At 49.0% G+C, this 23,248-nt stretch overlaps 1 protein-coding gene across 4 annotated transcripts in view; it reads right to left on the bottom strand.

The window, feature by feature from the left end:
- EXOC6B (exocyst complex component 6B) overlaps positions 1-23,248 on the bottom strand; it is a 177,035-nt gene that overhangs the window by 57,488 nt on the left and 96,299 nt on the right. For 3 of the 4 annotated variants that reach the window (XM_040419348.1, XM_040419346.1, XM_040419350.1), the window contains exons 19-21: positions 19,529-19,558; positions 9,532-9,673; positions 6,539-6,612 (exon numbers count right to left, since the gene is read on the bottom strand). In XM_040419348.1, coding sequence (XP_040275282.1) covers positions 6,539-6,612; positions 9,532-9,673; positions 19,529-19,558 — 246 coding nt within the window. The remainder of the gene's footprint in view (positions 1-6,538; positions 6,613-9,531; positions 9,674-19,528; positions 19,559-23,248) is intronic. The other variant, XM_040419347.1, reaches the window with a different exon arrangement.

Genomic DNA, 23,248 nt, shown 5'->3' with positions numbered 1-23,248 from the left:
GCATGTGGAGCAAAGATAAACAGCACCACCTTGAGGTCCAGCAAAGTTTTTGGAACTCCCTTCTTTTTGATCCAAATCTTCTATCTTTCTTTGGGTCCAGTTTTTGAAATCTGCCTTAATAAAGTCTGTTATTAGCTCAGGTTCCTTGGCGGTAAAATCATACTAAATATCTGTTGCTTCGTCCTATACGGTTTTAAGATTAGAGAAGTAATTTAGAAGTAGCAAACTATATACTCTATTTAACCAAAAATTATCAGACTGGGACCACATTTTTACTGAACGTGAAGCTAGATGTAAAATTTACCGCATTCCTCTCCATCTGAAGTAGGGGGAAAACTTATTAACAAACTCCTTGCCTTGTGGAGAAGTTCTAAGTGATCACTGAACTTCTCAACATGGAGGTTAAAAGGGTCAACAAGTTCACCAAACTAATGCCTAGAGGTAGAAACAACCTGTTTACCAAATTACTATCCATTCCAAGTGCCACCTAATGTGAGGACCTCCTACCAATGTGACAACAAGGGTAATCTACGATGAGAAGTAGGCCACTTTTTGTCATACTTTTGTTGCAGATTCGGTTGCAAAGGGGATTGGTGACCGAATCTGCTACTTTTCTCCGCTCACGCCTCTACATAACAGACGCATGAAGCTAAAACGTCGGTCTTAAAGGGGTTGTCTGGGTTCAGAGCTGAACCCGGATATACCCCCGTTTTCAGCCAGGCAGCCCCCCTGACAGCAGTTCATGCACCAATGCTCTCCTTTGAACTGCGCTGAATCGCGCAGGGCAAAGGCATTTTGGGGAGTTCTGGTGACGTACCGGGCTCTCCTTCAGTCTGCCGGGTGGAGGCTTCCGCCCAGCAGTGAGCCTGGTGATGTCACCGGCACTGATGGGTGGGCTTTAGCGCTGCCCTAGTCTGTGCTCCCACCGAACACACTGCTGGGCGAAGCCTCCACCTGGCGGTGTGTTATAGTAAATAAAAGAGCCCTTGCCCTGCGTGATCCTGCGCAGGGCAAGGGAGAGCATTGGAGCATGAACTGCTCCGATGCTCATGTCGGGGGGGGCTGCCTTGGTGATATTATGGGTATGTCCTAGTTCAGCTCTGAACCCGGACAACCCCTTTAATAAACAACCCCAAATGTGTCCAACATATTCCTCTCCAAGTAAAGATAGGGAAGGTTCTGGAGAAGTAGTTCCTATGAGCTAGCCAGACTCCTCCTTACATAAAACAGGGGACAATACGTGAAGTACAAGTCTCAATGTCATAACCATTACTTCTATGGCAGTTAGGTATATTGAAGTTTAGGATTGGTTCTTCAGGAATATTGGACTAAGTACTACATCCATGGTGCTCATAGGCCTGGTGAATGGGCTGATGCTGGCTGAACATCTTGGAAGCCTCTAGAGTTGATCACACTACTGTTGAAGTGACATGTAGTACTCCGTGGTGGTGGCATTGACGACTGAACTATCACTCAATGTGATTCTGCACAGGTCACAACTGTCTACTGCTCAGAAGGTATCGAACTCCAGCAGAAGATGAGAGGGAAATGTCCTAGATGACTTAGAAGATTAGAGGGGACAACAAAAGTCTGAGGTCACTAGACTGCTCAAAGGATGAGCAGGTATGCCAAATGTCCTAGGTAGCTAGGGGACTAAAAAGATATGAGGGTACAAAAGAGTGGCAAGAGACTCAAAAGATAAGATGGCACAACCAATACCCTAGGGGGCTAGAGGACTCATAAGATTACACTGAACGACAAATGTCCTAGGTGGCTAGAGGACTAAGACGATGAGAGGGTAAGCCTAGGGTGAAGTTCATTGGTGTGATGGGGTTTCTATGAAGCCAAGGTTAGATCTATGGTCGGAGAGAATGGGCCAACTAGAAATTGTCAAAATACTTTACCACTCTGCCACACAAGAACGGTGGGAGATCCTACAGGTAAGTAATGTATGGACTTCCGGCAGGAATCTAACATCATATGTCTAAAGCTGGCTATACAATGCATGTCGGATGGTCACTACTAATATGTATGGTGGTGTCTGGACTCCCCGCTGATGGCAGATGTAGAGGGGAAGAAGAGGGTGGTTCGGGCATGTTGAATTTCAACATACTAGTTCTTTTTCCCCTGGGGAGATAAAGCACCACCACAGGGGTCTGGCATCCGATAGCGTACCTCTCCCCATCAAGAACACCATTTGGGGGGGCGGGGGGGAGACAGCTATCTAAAGTGTAAGGCCAAATTTACAAATGAAAATGGAATCTTATAGATTCTAGATCCACCATGCACCACGGGAAAGTTGGGTGGCAATGGCTGTGGGAGCCACCATGGAGGCCATAACATATTGCAGTCCCAAAAATGATCATTGTAAGCGACTGGAGGTTATTTCATGACAGTGGAGAAGAGCAGAGAGACAGACTGGCGCCAAAGACGTTAAGTGGCGCCAAAGTCTACTTGTCACGCAGAGGCATAAAAGAGCTTTCCACACGGACTATAAATGGCTCGCGGCCTTGGAAACCTCATGCGCGTAATGGTCTGGCAGCGCGGCCACATTGGGTCGGACGTCCCCCTAGAAGGTCTGTCGATTCCCAGCAATAATAACGTCCTCAGAAATGACAAATTAACTCGTCTCCTTTGTGCCGCCACAGGAAACCCTGGGCATAAATATCACTGGAAGATGAAAAAAAAAATGTTGCCGGGTGACCGCCAGAGCGGATAAACAGCGCCATTCTCAACGTTTTTTTTAACCCCCCCCCAAAATGGAAGATTTGAAGCGCCCAAATGAAAAGACTTTCTAGTATAAAAAAAAAAAAAAAAAAAAGGTACAGAACAAAAAAAAAAAAACAACAAAAAAAAACCTAGGTTACATATGGCGAAGGAGAGGTTCCCAACGGCGCGTTAATGAAGCGCGGCCCGGCCATGTCACAGGATGACGGATGGCGCCGCCATCACTCTTCTCAGGCTCATCTATTAGCAGATGAAAGCTCCTCCAGACAGGACCATCGATGGAGAGAGGATAATGTCAGTGCACGTCATACCCCTGGAGCATCGGGGCTAGCCGTGAATACAAGGGGTACTGCATCATCGTGGCAGCACAGACAAAGTGCCAGGCCGGCTTCTTGTTGTTGTTTACTGGGAGACACATAGAAAGATGGCCTTAATAGGACAGGCACATCCGTCAATGACTCCCAACTTCATTCACACTTTCCGTCCGACCCCATCCATCTTCTCGGCAAAAGCGATGACAGTGCACAATTCAACACCTTCTCCTCCTCCCCCTCTGCCCCTGGCATATCAACACACAAGAAGGGGGATCTTTACAGGGATGAGCTGAGGCTTCTGCCACCTCCGTGCCCGCCTTTCATCTTCACAGCTCATTGTGGTCCATGGGTTTGATGTAGAAGTTAAGATTTTCCAGGCCGGGGCTCTGAATGGGGGAGCAGGCATCTGGCCAGCTGTAGCCTGGCCCCCCGGGGGTCCTACTTCATCCTGGGGTTGGAAATTCATAGGAATATAGTTTATATAAAAGCGAGGACGTCAACTGCGCCTGGCATTAAAAGAAAGTGCCAAGGAGTAGGGGCATCATGCGGATATCAATATGTGCCAATATCTGCAGGGGGGGGGGGGGGGGGACCTGGAGAAGAACCGATTATGCATTTTCTAAATGTCCGCCTTTGACAATTTCTTTTGTTACTAGTGTCCCTGGTTAAGAAGATGAGGTGCCATCCCTGCTGGGACCCCAACCATCAGCAGTGGTTTCATTTCCCTGCAGCGCCATCACAGGAGAAAGGCAGCATTACACCGTGCCCCTTGAATTCAATGCGCTGTCCATGTGATGCAGGACAGGACGGGTCCTCCGGAGCAACAGACACCCTTCCTAGCTTCTCCTCACATCAGGTTCCTGAATGTGGGACCTTGGCTATACGTTTTATGGAGTGCGGGCTCCTTTCTGGTCTCTCCCAGGACCCTGGCCACCCGCCGATCATATTCTCCCCAGGTGACCACAATGGTACAGATGGGCCTCTATTACCCCCAGGTGACTACACTGGTACAGATGGGCCTCTATTACCCCAGGGTGATTACACTGGTACAGATGGGCCTCTATTACCCCCAGGTGACTACACTGGTACAGATGGGCCTCTATTACCCCAGGGTGACCACAATGGTACAGATGGGCCTCTATTACCCCCAGGTGACTACACTGGTACAGATGGGCCTCTATTACCCCAGGGTGATTACACTGGTACAGATGGGCCTCTATTACCCCCGGGTAACTACACTGGTACAGATGGGCCTCTATTACCCCCGGGTGACTACACTGGTACAGATGGGCCTCTATTTCCCCCAGGTGATTACACTGGTACAGATGGGCCTCTATTACCCCCGGGTAACTACACTGGTACAGATGGGCCTCTATTACCCCCGGGTGACTACACTGGTACAGATGGGCCTCTATTTCCCCCAGGTGATTACACTGGTACAGAAGGGCCTCTATTCCCCCCAGGTGACTACACTGGTACAGATGGGCCTCTATTTCCCCCAGGTGATTACACTGGTACAGATGGGCCTCTATTACCCCCAGGTAACTACACTGGTACAGATGGGCCTCTATTCCCCCAGGGTGATTACACTGGTACAGATGGGCCTCTATTCCCCCCAGGTGACTACACTGGTACAGATGGGCCTCTATTCTCCCCAGGTGACTACACTGGTACAGATGGGCCTCTATTCTCCCCAGGTGACTACACTGGTACAGATGGGCCTCTATTCCCCCCAGGTGACTACACTGGTACAGATGGGCCTCTATTCCCCCCAGGTGACTACACTGGTACAGATGGGCCTCTATTCCCCCCAGGTGACTACACTGGTACAGATGGGCCTCTATTCCCCCCAGGTGACTACACTGGTACAGATGGGCCTCTATTCCCCCCAGGTGATTACACTGGTACAGATGGGCCTCTATTCCCCCCAGGTGACTACACTGGTACAGATGGGCCTCTATTCCCCCCAGGTGACTACACTGGTACAGATGGGCCTCTATTCCCCCAAGGTGACTACACTGGTACAGATGGGCCTCTATTCTCCCCAGGGTGATTACACTGGTACAGATGGGCCACTATTTTCCCCAGGTAACTACACTGGTACAGATGGGCCTCTATTCCCCCAAGGTGACTACACTGGTACAGATGGGCCTCTATTCCTCACAGGTGACTACACTGGTACAGATGGGCCACTATTTGCCCCAGGTAACTACACTGGTACAGATGGGCTTGTTTTGGCCCCAGGTGACTACACTGGTACAGATGGGATTGTTTTGGCCCCAGGTGGCCACAGTAGTAGAAACAGACTCTGACTTGCTTCATAGTTGCTACAGGTACTAAATGGGCATTTATTTGACCCAACAGGCCACGCGGTACAGATGGGCCCCTATCTGTCTCCAGGTGGCTGCCATGGTACAGATGGCTTCCTTTAGCATCAGGTGGCTACAGTGGTAGAGATCGGCCCCCATTCATACAACTCCATGCCCTCCAGGTCCATAGACTGTCTATAGCGATCCTGAGGGTCCTGATAGGTCTCTAGTACTGTGGTTTCCCTTGGTCTATACCTTGTACAGTACGGTGGTTCTCCATGGTTAGTGCTCAGGAGCGCCGTGTGCATAAGGTAGGTACAAATGACCCTAAGTGTCTCTACTTGTAGAAAGATTTGGCTTTTTGCAATTCACAGATGATTATTCCAAGAAGAAAGTAGAGGCGGCCGAGACGAGAACTAGGAGTGCAGGAACCAGCAGGGAGCATCTCAACACAAGACCCTAGAGGGGTCAGTCCAGCCCCATATATGAGCCAGATACTGCCCCCTACAGGTAAGATGAATGCAACCTCAGTACTATATGTATATCTAGCAATGGACCCCAACCTATGGTTTACAGCTCAATAGATATGGCTCATGGACTCTCCTACTCATGTAGATCTGTGAGCTCAGAGGGTGACTGCACCTGGTAAGACCCATGTCGGGGAAGGTGCTCCAACCCAAGCCCGTCCTCCAGGCACAACATGCAGAACAGTCAGTAGAACTAGATGAACGACGGCCCGGAGTCTCTTTTCTATATGGCTTTGTATTCGGAGCTCGGTCTCCTTCCATCTATAGAGTTTTGGCTAGTCTCCTCCAATTCTCAGCTGTAAATTTGGCAGGGTCGTTCCTAGCTCTCGTGTTTAGCCTTACAAGCCTGCTAAGTTATCCAGTGCCCTGCTAAAAGTCATACACATGTGGCACAACGCAGAGGTCAGAGCTTGCGGGTCCGCCACAGCGTCAATATCCCTGGCGCCCATCACCGCTTAGGCCGAGGAACCGACCTGACAGCCCTAAAAAGAGGCGAGAAGGACGCAGGTCTCCGGAGCTTAATCCTTAAAGAGTCTCATTTCTTCAAACCCCCGCTCTTCCTTGGAGCCCCCCTCCCCATTCCTTCTCTCGCTCCTTAAGACCTCATGGGCCCTCAGTCACACATCTTAAAATCTTAAAGCACAAAACAACAAAGGCTTACTTGTCTTAAGTCGATGAAGGCCAACTGCAGTGTGTCCCCTTGGAACCCAGGCACCGGTCCCGATCTGGCAAACCCTGTGGGAAAGAATAAACCATGAAAGGCGTCTTTAAATAAGCATGGACAGGAAGATTGGCAGACGGATGACAGCGAGGACAAGGGAGGCTGGGGGAGAGGAGGAACCCGCTTCTATGGAGCCATGTCTCTCGGCCTTCATGCTCTTTGTCTGAGCTTCAAAATTTGTGTCATCAAAACACCATTAATTCCAGCGTCCTGACAGCGAGGAAACTGTACTAACTCAACCTGAAATCTATTCCCATGGGCCACGCCGAGCTCCGCACGATTTCTATGGTCAATGGACAAACAAGTCAACGAAAAAGAGGGGAAGAAAAAAGCAGCCATGGCATTGTCCTGGGCGGAGGAGCCCTTCACAATACATATAAGAAAGCAGAGCTTCTTTCATTTGGGGACGCTTTGTATATTGCGACAGGAATTTTCTGATTTCATGCCTGTCACCCCATTCCTGCAGTATGTATCAATAATAAATAACGTCCTGATGCGGCCACAATTGGGGGCCGCCCCCCCAAATATTTCCATTATCTGTTATGGCTCCAGCAGCCCCCACTGACACAGCCACTGGGAATCCTTCTAAGATGATTACATGGTCCCTGCTGTACGTGGGTCTGTGCGGTGTACAGTGGGGTGAGCTCCATGAGACCTGCCCGTCTACAGGATTCTCATCGCAGGCTTGGACGGCAAGACGTACAACGAGTCTGACGTGGCAGGTCTGTCCGCGGCTTCCGTCCGGCTGCTGTTAGCTCAACTGGTTCCTGTGAAAGTCTGAATAACCCGGACAGCCGGGGCGCCAGCCACCCAGACAGCCGGGGCGCCAGCCACCCAGACAGCCGGGGCGCCAGCCACCCAGACAGCCGGGGCGCCAGCCACCCAGACAGCCGGGGCGTCAGCCACCCAGACAGCCGGGGCGTCAGCCACCCAGACAGCCGGGGCGTCAGCCACCCAGACAGCCGGGGCGTCAGCCACCCAGACAGCCGGGGCGTCAGCCACCCAGACAGCCGGGGCGTCAGCCACCCAGACAGCCGGGGCGTCAGCCACCCAGACAGCCGGGGCGTCAGCCACCCAGACAGCCGGGGCGTCAGCCACCCAGACAGCCGGGGCGTCAGCCACCCAGACAGCCGGGGCGTCAGCCACCCAGACAGCCGGGGCGTCAGCCACCCAGACAGCCGGGGCGTCAGCCACCCAGACAGCCGGGGCGTCAGCCACCCAGACAGCCGGGGCGTCCGCCACCCAGACAGCCGGGGCGCCAGCCACCCAGACAGCCGGGGCGCCAGCCACCCAGACAGCCGGGGCGCCAGCCACCCAGACAGCCGGGGCGCCAGCCACCCAGACAGCCGGGGCGCCAGCCACCCAGACAGCCGGGGCGCCAGCCACCCAGACAGCCGGGGCGTCAGCCACCCAGACAGCCGGGGCGTCAGCCACCCAGACAGCCGGGGCGTCAGCCACCCAGACAGCCGGGGCGTCAGCCACCCAGACAGCCGGGGCGTCAGCCACCCAGACAGCCGGGGCGTCAGCCACCCAGACAGCCGGGGCGTCAGCCACCCAGACAGCCGGGGCGTCAGCCACCCAGACAGCCGGGGCGTCAGCCACCCAGACAGCCGGGGCTTACGGCAGATTTGCATCTTTAAAGATGGCACCTACTCTAGACTGTAGCGGATGAATAGCAGTCGAGTTTCTGCTGTTTACAGCAGACACTGAGGCCAATATCTGCGATTGGCGATGATGCCGATCACATCGGGGAAGCCATTTGTTTGCTGTGATAGCCTCAGTCCCTCCCAGGGCCTGCATAGCTTTCCCACACGGAGACGGAGGAAGCCATTCGTTTGCTGTGCTAGCCTCGGCCCCTCTGAAGGATTTGAGGCTACCACCTGCCTGTTGCAGGGCTCTATAGGACTGTATTGAATTATTGAATGTCTCATAGGCTGCAATGCTAATTTATTGCAGTCTATGGGACAAGCTATCTGGAGTCCCTAAGGGGACTTAATATAACTGTTTAAAAAAAACTTTAAAAAAAAAAAAAAAATAATGCTTTAACGGGATATGAAATCAAAATGGCTGATTCGACATTTTTTCTTTGCTTCACCTCCTCAAAAAATTAATAAAAAGTTATCAAAAAGTCACACACTTCCCAAAATGGTATCAGATCAGGACCGCAAAAAAATGAGCCCCACACAGATCCATAGTCATAACTATAAAAAAAACTTCACGGGCGGGGCAGAATATGGTGATATTTGTTTTTCCCAATTTCACACCATTTGGAATTTCTCTTTTCAGCTTCCCACTACAGTGCACACGACAATAAATGGTGCCGTTAGAAAGTACAACTTGCCCCGTAAAAAAATAAGCCCCCACACAGCTATGTGAATGGAAAAATAAAAAAAGTTATGGATTCAGGAATAAAAATACCGAAACGTAAGAAAGGGGTTAAAAATGACAGCTATGTTGCATTTCTTCTACATTCCCCACTGTAGTTTATCCGGATGTGCCCCCTACCTGTGCGCGCTCCGTAGGACTAGGCCTTATCTACACTCAGCACCTCCACCGTGCGCCCCCTTCTCCTGCCCCCCCTCCTCCTCCTCCTCCGGCCGCAGTCTGTAAATCTTTAAACAAGTAGATTACAAGACAGAAGCTGCCAGACAACAAAACCCATGGCTTCCCACAGGAAAAGAAATCAGAAGCCATCTATTGAGAGCAAATGGCCAGGAGTGACGCTGATGGATGGCCGTCATCAGTCTTCCTCCCTGGCATGAGGGTGGCAGTGCAGGGCCTGGCGGGGCGGCAGGGGTCACGTCTCCTGCTGGTCAGGTCGACAGCACCTGCTCTGCAATGTCGGAGCCTTTCACAGCATCTAATTAGGCAGCGGGAGAGGTGCAGGTCGGCGTCTGGGACCCTCCACCTACAGGCCCCTGCAGGGCACTTACTTTCACACTCCTTCACGTCCAGATTGAACTGCTGCAGGGCCCCCATGGTGATCTGCTTGACTTCGGCCTCCAGGAGCAGCTGCGTCAGCGAAGTGGAGAGGTGTTTGCAGGCAGACATGCAGGCCGTCTGGGCAACCTTACCCTGCAAGACAGAAGACGGACAGTGGTCGGCCACGTGGGGAGTCTACAGCACAAGGGCGTTGTATTATCACCAGTGGGTCGTAGTGATGTATGTATATGGACTAGAAAACTGCATTATGGTCATATAATGTTGGGGGTTGTAGTGCTGTATGTACAGAGTATAACAGAATTGTCATCAGCACAGAGTATTTCAGGAGACACCCCTGTCATTACTAGAGAGATGACAGAGCAGCGCTGATGTTCCGGGAGTCGCTGGGCCCCTGGGCCCCTAATACCAGATACATGTTATACAGAACAAGGTCAGCCAGACACAGGACACGGCCAAGTGCGTCAACCGTCCCCAGCAATGTACAGCATCATGGACCACCCCCCTGTGCACGACTACAACTCCCAGCAATGTGCAGCATCATGGACCACCCTCCTGTGCACGACTACAACTCCCAGCAATGTACAGCATCATGGACCACCCCCCTGTGCACGACTACAACTCCCAGCAATGTATCATCATCATGGACCACCCTCCTGTGCACGACTACAACTCCCAGCAATGTACAGCATCATGGACCACCCCCCCTGTGCACGACTACAACTCCCAGCAATGTACAGCATCATGGACCACCCCCCTGTGCACGACTACAACTCCCAGCAATGTATCATCATCATGGACCACCCTCCTGTGCACGACTACAACTCCCAGCAATGTACAGCATCATGGACCACCCTCCTGTGCACGACTACAACTCCCAGCAATGTACATAATCATGGACCACCCTCCTCTGCACGACTACAACTCCCAGCATGGAAGACTACCTGTAGCTCTACTTAATAACTGACCATCTGTTTTCAATATAAGTGCCACTGCCTAGACCCACTTACCTGCCATCTATCCTCACCTTCATCTCATCATGTCCCTCATTCCGGGATAGTTTCTGTAGTGTGAGAGGCCTCTGCCATTAGGGGGCATGGGGGTACTCGTCTGTACAGGGGTTAGGTAGGTACAGGTCACATCCACCCAAGGTTTCCAGCAGAACATCCAGAGCATGACTGCCTCCACCAGCGTGTCTTCTTCCCATTAGTGAAACTGGTGCCATCTCTTCCCCAGGTAAGTGACACACATACATGGCCGTCCACATGATGTAACATGATTCATCAGACAAGGCCGCCTTCTCCCTATAGTGCACCTGGTGCCATCTCTTCTCCAGGTAAGTGACACACACACTCGGCCGTCCACATGATGTAACATGATTCATCAGACCAGGCCGCCTTCTTCCTATAGAGCACCTGGTGCCATCTCTTCTCCAGGTAAGTGACACACATACATGGCCGTCCACATGATGTAACATGATTCATCAGACCAGGCCGCCTTCTCCCTATAGAGCACCTGGTGCCATCTCTTCTCCAGGTAAGTGACACACATACATGGCCGTCCACATGATGTAACGTGATTCATCAGACCAGGCCGCCTTCTTCCTATAGAGCACCTGGTGCCATCTCTTCCCCAGGTAAGTGACACACATACATGGCCGTCCACATGATGTAACATGATTCATCAGACCAGGCCGCCTTCTTCCTATAGAGCACCTGGTGCCATCTCTTCCCCAGGTAAGTGACACACATACATGGTCCTCCACATGATGTAACGTGATTCATCAGACCAGGCCGCCTTCTTCCTATAGAGCACCTGGTGCCATCTCTTCCCCAGGTAAGTGACACACATACATGGCCGTCCACATGATGTAACATGATTCATCAGACCAGGCCGCCTTCTTCCTATAGAGCACCTGGTGCCATCTCTTCTCCAGGTAAGTGACACACATACATGGCCGTCCACATGATGTAACATGATTCATCAGACCAGGCCGCATTCTCCCTATAGAGCACCTGGTGCCATCTCTTCCCCAGGAAAGTGACACACATACATGGTCGTCCACATGATGTAACATGATTCATCAGACCAGGCGCCTTCTTCCCATAGAGCACCTGGTGCCATCTCTTCCCCAGGTAAGTGACACACATACATGGCCGTCCACATGATGCAACATGATTCATCAGACCAGGCCGCCTAATCCCTATAGAGCACCTGGTGCCATCTCTTCCCCAGGTAAGTGACACACATACATGGCCGTCCACATGATGTAACGTGATTCATCAGACCAGGCCGTCTTCTCCCTATAGAGCACCTGGTGCCATCTCTTCCCCAGGTAAGTGACACACATACATGGCCGTCCACATGATGTAACATGATTCATCAGACCAGGCCACCTTCTCCCTATAGAGCACCTGGTGCCATCTCCTCCCCAGGTAAGTGAGACACATACATGGCCGTCCACATGATGTAACGTGATTCATCAGACCAGGCCGCCTTCTTCCTATAGAGCACCTGGTGCCATCTCTTCTCCAGGTAAGTGACACACATACATGGCCGTCCACATGATGTAACATGATTCATCAGACAAGGCCGTCTTCTCCCTATAGAGCACCTGGTGCCATCTCTTCTCCAGGTAAGTGACACACATACATGGTCGTCCACATGATGTAACATGATTCATCAGACGAGGCCGCCTTCTCCCTATAGAGCACCTGGTGCCATCTCTTCCCCAGGTAAGTGATGCACACATACATGGCCGTCCACATGATGTAACATGATTCATCAGACCAGGCCGCCTTCTCTCTATAGTGCACCTGGTGCCATCTCTTCCCCAGGTAAGTGACACACATACATGGCCGTCCACATGATGTAACGTGATTCATCAGACCAGGCCGCCTTCTCTCTATAGTGCACCTGGTGCCATCTCTTCTCCAGGTAAGTGACACACATACATGGCCGTCCACATGATGTAACATGATTCATCAGACCAGGCCGCCTTCTTCCTATAGAGCACCTGGTGCCATCTCTTCCCCAGGTAAGTGACACACATACATGGCCGTCCACATGATGTAATGTGATTCATCAGACCAGGCCGCCTTCTTACTATAGTGAACCTGGTGCCATCTCTTCCCCAGGTAAGTGACACACATACATGGTCATCCACATGATGTAACATGATTCATCAGACCAGGCCGCCTTCTTCCTATAGAGCACCTGGTGCCATCTCTTCTCCAGGTAAGTGACACACACACTCGGCCGTCCACATGATGTAACATGATTCATCAGACCAGGCCGCCTTCTTCCCATAGTGCACCTGGTGCCATCTCTTCCCCAGGTAAGTGACACACATACATGGCCGTCCACATGATGTAACGTGATTCATCAGACCAGGCCGCCTTCTTCCTATAGAGCACCTGGTGCCACCTGTTCCCCAGGTAAGTGACACACACACTCGGCCGTCCACATGATGTAACATGATTCATCAGACCAGGCCGCCTTCTCCCTATAGAGCAGTGTTTCCCAACCAGTGTGCCTCCAGCTGTTGCAAAACTACAACTCCCAGCATGCCTGGACAGCCTTTGGCCTTCATCAGACCAGGCCGCCTTCTTCCTATAGAGCACCTGGTGCCATCTCTTCCCCAGGTAAGTGAAATACATACATGGCCGTCCACATGATGTAACATGATTCATCAGACCAGGCCGTCTTCTCCCTATAGTGCACCTGGGGGCATCTCTTCCCCAGGTAAGTGACACACATACATGGTCATCCACATGATGTAACGTGATTCATCAGACCAGGCCGCCTTCTCCCTATAGTGCACCTGGCGCCATCTCTTCCCCAGGTAAGTGACACACATACATGGTCATCCACATGATGTAACGTGATTCATCAGACCAGGCCGCCTTCTTCCTATAGTGCACCTGGTGCCATCTCTTCCCCAGGTAAGTGATGCACAAACATGGCCGTCCACATGATGTAACATGATTCATCAGACCAGGCCGCCTTCTCCCTATAGAGCAGTGTTTCCCAACCAGTGTGCCTCCAGCTCTTGCAAAACTACAACTCCCAGCATGCCTGGACAGCCTTTGGCCTTCATCAGACCAGGCCGCCTTCTTCCTATAGAGCACCTGGTGCCATCTCTTCCCCAGGTAAGTTACACACATACATGGTCCTCCACATGATGTAACGTGATTCATCAGACCAGGCCGCCTTCTCCCTATAGAGCACCTGGTGCCATCTCCTCCCCAGGTAAGTGACACACATACATGGCCGTCCACATGATGTAACATGATTCATCAGACCAGGCCGCCTTCTCCCTATAGAGCACCTGGTGCCATCTCTTCCCCAGGTAAGTGACACACATACATGGCCGTCCACATGATGTAACATGATTCATCAGACCAGGCCGCCTTCTTCCTATAGAGCACCTGGTGCCATCTCTTCCCCAGGTAAGTGACACACATACATGGTCATCCACATGATGTAACATGATTCATCAGACCAGGCCGCCTTCTTCCTATAGTGCACCTGGTGCCATCTCTTCTCCAGGTAAGTGACACACATACATGGCCGTCCACATGATGTAACGTGATTCATCAGACCAGGCCGCCTTCTTTCTATAGTGCACCTGGTGCCATCTCTTCTCCAGGTAAGTGACACACATACATGGTCATCCACATGATATAACATGATTCATCAGACCAGGCCGTCTTCTTCCTATAGTGCACCAGGTGCCATCTCTTCTCCAGGTAAGTGACACACATACATGGCCGTCCACATGATGTAACATGATTCATCAGACCAGGCCGCCTTCTCCCTATAGAGCACCTGGTGCCCTCTCCTCCCGAGGTAAGTGACACACATACATGGTCATCCACATGATGTAACATGATTCATCAGACCAGGCCGCCTTCTCCCTATAGTGCACCTGGTGCCATCTCCTCCCGAGGTAAGTGACACACATACATGGTCATCCACATGATGTAACATGATTCATCAGACCAGGCCGCCTTCTTCCTATAGTGTACCTGGTGCCATCTCCTCCCCAGGTAAGTGACACACATACATGGTCATCCACATGATGTAACATGATTCATCAGACCAGGCCGCCTTCTTCCTATAGTGCACCTGGTGCCATCTCCTCCCTAGGTAAGTGACACACATACATGGTCATCCACATGATGTAACGTGATTCATCAGACCAGGCCGCCTTCTTCCTATAGAGCACCTGGTGCCATCTCTTCTCCAGGTAAGTGACACACACACTGGGCCGTCCACATGATGTAACATGATTCATCAGACCAGGCCGCCTTCTCCCTATAGAGCACCTGGTGCCATCTCCTCCCGAGGTAAGTGACACACATACATGGTCATCCACATGATGTAACATGATTCATCAGACCAGGCCGCCTTCTTCCTATAGTGCACCTGGTGCCATCTCCTCCCCAGGTAAGTGACACACATACATGGTCATCCACATGATGTAACATGATTCATCAGACCAGGCCGCCTTCTTCCTATAGAGCACCTGGTGCCATCTCTTCTCCAGGTAAGTGACACACACACTCGGCCGTCCACATGATGTAACATGATTCATCAGACCAGGCCGCCTTCTCCCTATAGTGCACCTGGGGGCATTGCTTCTACAGGCACACATTATGGGGACATGAGAAGGTGGGAGGATGATGGAAAAGTAGGAAGCTAAGATTTCTGTGTGTCAAACAGCAGAGATGAGACATGGTTGACAGTAGACATCATGGTGGTCTGGTCCGAATGGAGAAGACGAGGAAAGAGAAGATCCACGTCACTGGAAGTATGAGGTATGTGGTTCTGTATTCTCCTGTATGTTTGGTAAGGTGGAATGTAATTTGAAAAGTAATATGGACATTCATCGTGAGACCAAATGTGGTGCCTGCCATTTTGACCGGAAGATTAGCGCCGCATGCTGTGCTATTCTTTCTGTCAGATCTGAAGGAAGTTCTGACAGAGGCTTCGAGCAGAACCCATCACAGCGACCTGAGAATAGCGTTATTTTGTTAACATTTATCCCGCTAGCTTCTTTGGGGGTACTTGGTTCAAACTACTTGTTACTCAGTGGTACCTGGCGTGAAGAGACTGAGAACCACTGCTCTACACAATTGGCCCTTGTCAGGTCCTCACACTTTTTTCACTTCAACTTCAGGACCTGACCATTCAACTGCTGCACAATACATCTCACCCACGACAGGCGTCAATGTCACCAGATAACCGCATAGCCTTCACCAGTCACTGGTTTTATTGTTATGGCGGATCACCGTATATATACACCCCAAACATATGAGCCGGAGAGAGCGCCGCACCTTGTGTACAGCTACAGTGCCCCGAAACTTTTTCACGTTATACCCGCAAACTGAAATGTATTTTATTGGGATTTTATGTGATAGTCCAACACAAAGCCCCCCTGAGTCAATACTTTATAGGACCACCTTTCGCTGCCAGTCTTTCGGGGTATGTCTCTACCAGCTTTGCACATCTAGAGGCTGAAATTTTTGCCCATTCTTCATTGCAAAATATCTCGCGCTCAGTCAGATTAGATGGCGAGCTCTGCGAACTGCAATTTTCAAGTCTTGCCACAGATTCTTAATGGAATCTAGGTCTGGACTATAACAAATGAGCTTTGATCTAAACCAGGGATACCCAACCTGCAGCCCTCCAGCTGTAGCAAAACTACAACTCCCGCTATGCCTGGACAGCCTACAGCTATTATGGCATGCTGGGAGTTGTAGTTTTGCAAAAGCTGGAGGGCCGGAAGATGAGCATCCCCGATCTAAACAAGGGCTGCAACGAGTACTCGATTAAATCAAGTAATTCGACACCAAAATAATCCTCAACGCAAAATTTTTTGCATCGAGGATTCGTTTGTGTCACATGACCAGAGAGCGGGAATAAAGCGCTTGCTATAACTCCCGCTCCGTGGTCTCCCGCTGGCCCGAAGGGGCTCGGAATACTCACCTTTCCAGCAGGGGGCCCTCTGTACACTCCACAGCACGTCCATGGTCCCGCGCTGCACTGACCTCCTGACGTCCGCACGCCGTGACCTGACGCGCTGTGTAACGTCAGGCCCAGAGCAGGCGTGTCGTCGGTGGCGCCCCCTGCTGGAAAGGTAAGAGGGTGAGCTCTGAGCTAACACTTGAGGCACAGGACAATGACATGCTGACACTTGGGGTGACCGGGTAATGACACTGGATGTTTAGGGTCGTTGTCCTGCTGGAAGGTGAACCTTTGCCCCCGTCTCAAGTCTTTTGCTGATTCTACCAGGTTTTCCTCCAGTATTGCCCTGTATGTAGCTCAATCCATCTTACCATCAGCTCTGACCAGCATCCCCGCAGCATGATGGTGTGCTCAGGGTGATGTGAAGTGGTAGTTTTCTGCCACACATAGCATTTTGCATTTAGGCCAAAAAGTTTAACTTTGGTTTCATCTGACCAGAGCCCTTTCCTTCACGTTTGCTGTCCCCTACATGGATTGTGGCAAACTGCAATCGGGACTTCTTATGGCTTGCTTTAAAAAATGACTTTCTTCTTGCCACTCAGATTTGTGGAGTACACGACTAATGGTTGTCCTGTGGACAGATTCTGCCACCTGAGCTGTAGATCTCTGCAGCTCCTCCAGACTGCCCATAGGCCTCTTGGCTTCTTCTCTCAGAAGCGCTCTCCCTGCCTCGGCCGCCAGCTTAGGATGACAGCTATGTCCTGGTAGGTTTGCAGTTGTGTCATGCTTCTTCTATTTTCAGATGATGGATTGATCAGTGCTCCGCGAGACGTTCAGACCTTGTCATATTTTTTTTTATAACCTGACTCTGCTTTACACTTCTCCACAGCTTTATCCCTGACCTGTCTGGTGTGTTCATTGGTTTTCATGATGCGGTTTGATCACTAATGTTCTCTAACAAACCTCTGAGGCCTTCACAGAACGGCTGTAGTTATATTGAGAATACATTAGACGCAGGTGGACATTATTTACTAATGAGGTGACTTCTGAAGGCAATTGGTCACACTGGATTTTATGTTGGGGTATCAGAGCACAGGGGCTGAATATAAATGCATGCCACAATTTTCAGATTTTTATTTATTAAAAATTATATAATTTTCATTTCACTTCACGCACACTTACTACTTTGTGTTGGTCTATCACACAAAACACATTTAAGTTTGAGGGTGTAATGTGGAAATATGTAAACTAGTACAAGGGGTAGGAATACTTTTTCAAGTCACTGTACGTGTGAAGGTCCAGCAGGTGGCAGAGGCCAGGTCTATTTTCCGTGCTCCTCCTGACCAGTGGCGTCCGGTGTTCGAGTGACGCAGTATGTCATCAATTAGACGAGATGCCCGACCTGAAAGGTGCTTTGTGCAGAACAAGTCTCCTATCAAAGAGCTCATTAAAGTCCACTTTACGGCCTGACGGATGGAATAAACAGTCATCAATCTGCGCCCGGAGGCCACGAGGAGCGGTGGGGAGACCGGCAGCAGCTCTTAAAGGTGCACGCACATGAGGAGGCTTTTCCATGCATTGCCCCATGTGTGTTCCCCTCCTCTGATCATGGCTGCCATGTGATAATACCGTGTGATTCAGTTCTTCGTTACCCGCAAGCAACATTATAAACTAGTCCTCACACAGGTGAGGGTTTGTTGCAATGCCCAAGCACAGGTCAGCATTTTCAGTCTGGGATCCAGCTGCTGTTGCTGCGTTTGGCTCCACAGATCCCCTGCACTAATACACTGTAACAAGAACATCTGTTGCATCTGTAGGAGGAGGTCATTTTCAGCCTCTGCATTTCATCACATCTCCATGTGACTGCAATCGATTTTCCGCTGTTATCAGCCAATCAGGTTAGGCAGTCTTCCATGGAATGGCCAGCAAAAAGCTGAGAACATTTTCCACCCCAGCAGGTTGCCTGCACAGCCCCAAGGGATGGTTGATGAGAAGTGGCAAGGTTTGATAAAGCAAACCGTAGAGACCAAGTAACACTGGGGCCACCATGCTCTTGAGAAGACCTCTAGCTACCTGTAAGTCAATGTCTGACCCACTTATAGGTCTAGGAACATGACTACAGAGACCAGCCGAACCAGAGAAGCTCCTCATGAGTACAGAGCAGGGGTTCTGGATACTTGGGTGAGAGGAGGATCACAACATCATGGACCTTGTAGAAGACGTTGACCATGACTATAGCTGGGTCTAGCACCTTACATTCAGGTGACCAATACGGCGCTCCAGGTCTGAGAGGCGCGCACCATCAGCGTCGCCCTTCATCAGGCCAGTTCATCTTCTGTCATCCATCAAATTCACCAGTCACAAGAAGATTCAATGGGCCTCTACTGGACCAGTGACTGGAACTCCCAGGAAGGGCACAGTGAAATATTTTGCCTATAATTTGGCTCTGTTTCTGGTTTGGGCAGAGAGGTGACCTCACGATAGTATTCTTCATGGCTGCTGTGAGGTTCTGGTAAACAGCGTGAATCACACCAGGGTCAATACTGAATTTACTGTCCGCCTATTCCCTTTAAGGGCCCTTGCACACGACCGTATGCCCTCTGAGACATGGTGAATTGCTTTCTTGAATGGATAGCTGCTACAAAGTGTGTCTCTGGAGAAGCGGTCCTGTCCTGCATCACACAGATAAACCACTGATGGACACTGCGTAATACTTCATTTCTCCTCTGGGGGGCGATGCAGGGGAACGTAACACTTACGGCCAGGTCTCCCCCCAAATTGCAGCTGACCGCTGGTAGTCCAAGCAGGAGGACACTTTGTCATCGAGAGCAGATGACTATAGTTCATTATTCCTGTGATTTTTATGCCCCACGGGGAGCACAGGACACGGCTGGGGTTAATAGTGTCGCACACGCCATGCAGCCTCCACAACACGCACGGTACTGTTAGGTGGCACTGGTCATGCAGATCACACTGCTGCCCCCTCACCCTAAAAACAGGGGCACTCCGGCTACTCACCGGCATCATGGAGTGCGAGTCAATGGCAGCCTGTGGCAAGAAGAAGAGGTCACTGACATGGGGAAAACAAGAGAAGGTCCCTTGATCAAGTAATACTGCCTCACACCTAGACAGAAGTGGTGATGTACATGTGCCGCCATCACAGGTCTATGGTATCCGAGTATGCAATGTGGAGAAACTTCCTCTCCTAAAAGCCAGAACGTCCTGAACTTAGAAACAACTCAAGAGGAAGAGGTCAGGATGTAATAGAAGGGCCTGACCGAGGAGAAAAGCTACCGAACATAGCGTCCTCCTCATCTGTGTGTATACAGCACTTCCTGCAGGAGATGATGGCAGCCGATAGCACTGCCACACGTCTCCTGCAAGGTCCTACCGCCACACGTCTCCTGCAAGGTCCTACCGCCACACGTCTCCTGCAAGGTCCTACCGCCACACGTCTCCTGCAAGGTCCTACCGCCACACGTCTCCTGCAATGTCCTACCGCCACACGTCTCCTGCAATGTCCTACCGCCACACGTCTCCTGCAATGTCCTACCGCCACACGTCTCCTCCAATGTCCTACCGCCACACGTCTCCTCCAATGTCCTACCGCCACACGTCTCCTCCAATGTCCTACCGCCACACTCTCCCGCAATGTCCTACCGCCACACGTCTCCTCCAATGTCCTACTGCCACACGTCTCCCGCAATGTCCTACCGCCACACGTCTCCTCCAATGTCCTACCGCCACACGTCTCCCGCAATGTCCTACTGCCACACGTCTCCTCCAATGTCCTACTGCCACACGTCTCCCGCAATGTCCTACTGCCACACGTCTCCCGCAATGTCCTACTGCCACACGTCTCCCGCAATGTCCTACTGCCACACGTCTCCCGCAATGTCCTACTGCCACACGTCTCCCGCAATGTCCTACTGCCACACGTCTCCCGCAATGTCCTACTGCCACACGTCTCCCGCAATGTCCTACTGCCACACGTCTCCCGCAATGTCCTACTGCCACACGTCTCCCGCAATGTCCTACTGCCACACGTCTCCCGCAATGTCCTACTGCCACACGTCTCCCGCAATGTCCTACTGCCACACGTCTCCCGCAATGTCCTACTGCCACACGTCTCCCGCAATGTCCTACTGCCACACGTCTCCCGCAATGTCCTACTGCCACACGTCTCCCGCAATGTCCTACTGCTACACGTCTCCCGCAATGTCCTACTGCCACACGTCTCCCGCAATGTCCTACTGCTACACGTCTCCTCCAATGTCCTACTGCTACACGGGGACACATCTATAATGAAGAGTCTACGGGGGACACATATACACATGCTATACTGCTCTGTAGCAGTATTACAGTAGATAAATAGGAGCAGTATTATAGTAGTTATATTCTTGTACATAGGAGCAGTATTATAGTAGTTATATTCTTGTACATAGGAGCAGTATTATAGTAGTTATATTCTTGTACATAGGAGCAGTATTATAGTAGTTATATTCTTGTACATAGGAGCAGTATTATAGTAGTTATATTCTTGTACATAGGAGGCAGTATTATAGTAGTTATATTCTTGTACATAGGAGGCAGTATTATAGTAGTTATATTCTTGTACATAGGAGCAGTATTATAGTAGTTATATTCTTGTACATAGGAGCAGTATTATAGTAGTTATATTCTTGTACATAGGAGCAGTATTATAGTAGTTATATTCTTGTATATAGGAGCAGTATTATAGTAGTTATATTCTTGTACATAAGAGCAGTATTATAGTAGTTATATTCTTGTACATAGGAGCAGTATTATAGTAGTTATATTCTTGTACATAGGAGCAGTATTATAGTAGTTATATTCTTGTACATAAGAGCAGTATTATAGTAGTTATATTCTTGTACATAGGAGGCAGTATTATAGTAGTTATATTCTTGTACATAGGAGGCAGTATTATAGTAGTTATATTCTTGTATATAGGAGGTAGTATTATAGTAGTTATATTCTTGTACATAGGAGGCAGTATTATAGTAGTTATATTCTTGTACATAGGAGCAGTATTATAGTAGTTATATTCTTGTACATAGGAGCAGTATTATAGTAGTTATATTCTTGTACATAGGAGGCAGTATTATAGTAGTTATATTCTTGTACATAGGAGCAGTATTATAGTAGTTATATTCTTGTACATAGGAGCAGTATTATAGTAGTTATATTCTTGTACATAGGAGCAGTATTATAGTAGTTATATTCTTGTATATAGGAGCAGTATTATAGTAGTTATATTCTTGTATATAGGAGCAGTATTATAGTAGTTATATTCTTGTACATAGGAGCAGTATTATAGTAGTTATATTCTTGTACATAGGAGCAGTATTATAGTAGTTATATTCTTGTACATAGGAGCAGTATTATAGTAGTTATATTCTTGTACATAAGAGCAGTATTATAGTAGTTATATTCTTGTACATAGGAGCAGTATTATAGTAGTTATATTCTTGTACATAGGAGCAGTATTATAGTAGTTATATTCTTGTACATAGGAGCAGTATTATAGTAGTTATATTCTTGTACATAGGAGGCAGTATTATAGTAGTTATATTCTTGTATATAGGAGCAGTATTATAGTAGTTATATTCTTGTACATAGGAGCAGTATTATAGTAGTTATATTCTTGTACATAGGAGGCAGTATTATAGTAGTTATATTCTTGTACATAGGAGCAGTGTTATAGCAGCAATATTCTTGTACACAGGAGGCAGTATTATAGTAGTTATATTCTTGTACATAGGAGCAGTATTATAGTAGTTATATTCTTGTACATAGGAGGCAGTATTATAGTAGTTATATTCTTGTACATAGGAGGCAGTATTATAGTAGTTATATTCTTGTACATAGGAGCAGTATTATAGTAGTTATATTCTTGTACATAGGAGCAGTATTATAGTAGTTATATTCTTGTACATAGGAGGCAGTATTAGAGTAGTTATATTCTTGTATAGGAGCAGTATTATAGTAGTTATATTCTTGTACATAGGAGCAGTATTATAGTAGTTATATTCTTGTACATAGGAGTAGTATTATAGTAGTTATATTCTTGTACATAGGAGGCAGTATTATAGTAGTTATATTCTTGTACATAGGAGCAGTATTATAGTAGTTATATTCTTGTACATAGGAGCAGTATTATAGTAGTTATATTCTTGTACATAGGAGGCAGTATTATAGTAGTTATATTCTTGTACATAGGAGCAGTATTATAGTAGTTATATTCTTGTACATAGGAGGCAGTATTATAGTAGTTATATTCTTGTACATAGGAGCAGTATTATAGTAGTTATATTCTTGTACATAGGAAGCAGTATTATAGTAGTTATATTCTTGTACATAGGAGCAGTATTCTAGTAGTTATATTCTTGTACATAGGAGCAGTATTATAGTAGTTATATTCTTGTACATAGGAGGCAGTATTATAGTAGTTATATTCTTGTACATAGGAGCAGTATTATAGTAGTTATATTCTTGTACATAGGAGCAGTATTATAGTAGTTATATTCCTGTACATGGGAGGCAGTATTATAGTAGTTATATTCCTGTACATGGGAGGCAGTATTATAGTAGTTATATTCCTGTACATAGGAGCAGTATTATAGTAGTTATATTCTTGTACATAGGAGCAGTATTATAGTAGTTATACTCTTGTACATAGGAGGCAGTATTATAGTAGTTATACTCTTGTACATA

Source organism: Bufo bufo, chromosome 2 (genome assembly GCF_905171765.1).
Source record: "Bufo bufo chromosome 2, aBufBuf1.1, whole genome shotgun sequence".
NCBI lineage: Eukaryota > Metazoa > Chordata > Amphibia > Anura > Bufonidae > Bufo > Bufo bufo.
This window is presented reverse-complemented; position numbering and strand designations above follow the sequence as displayed.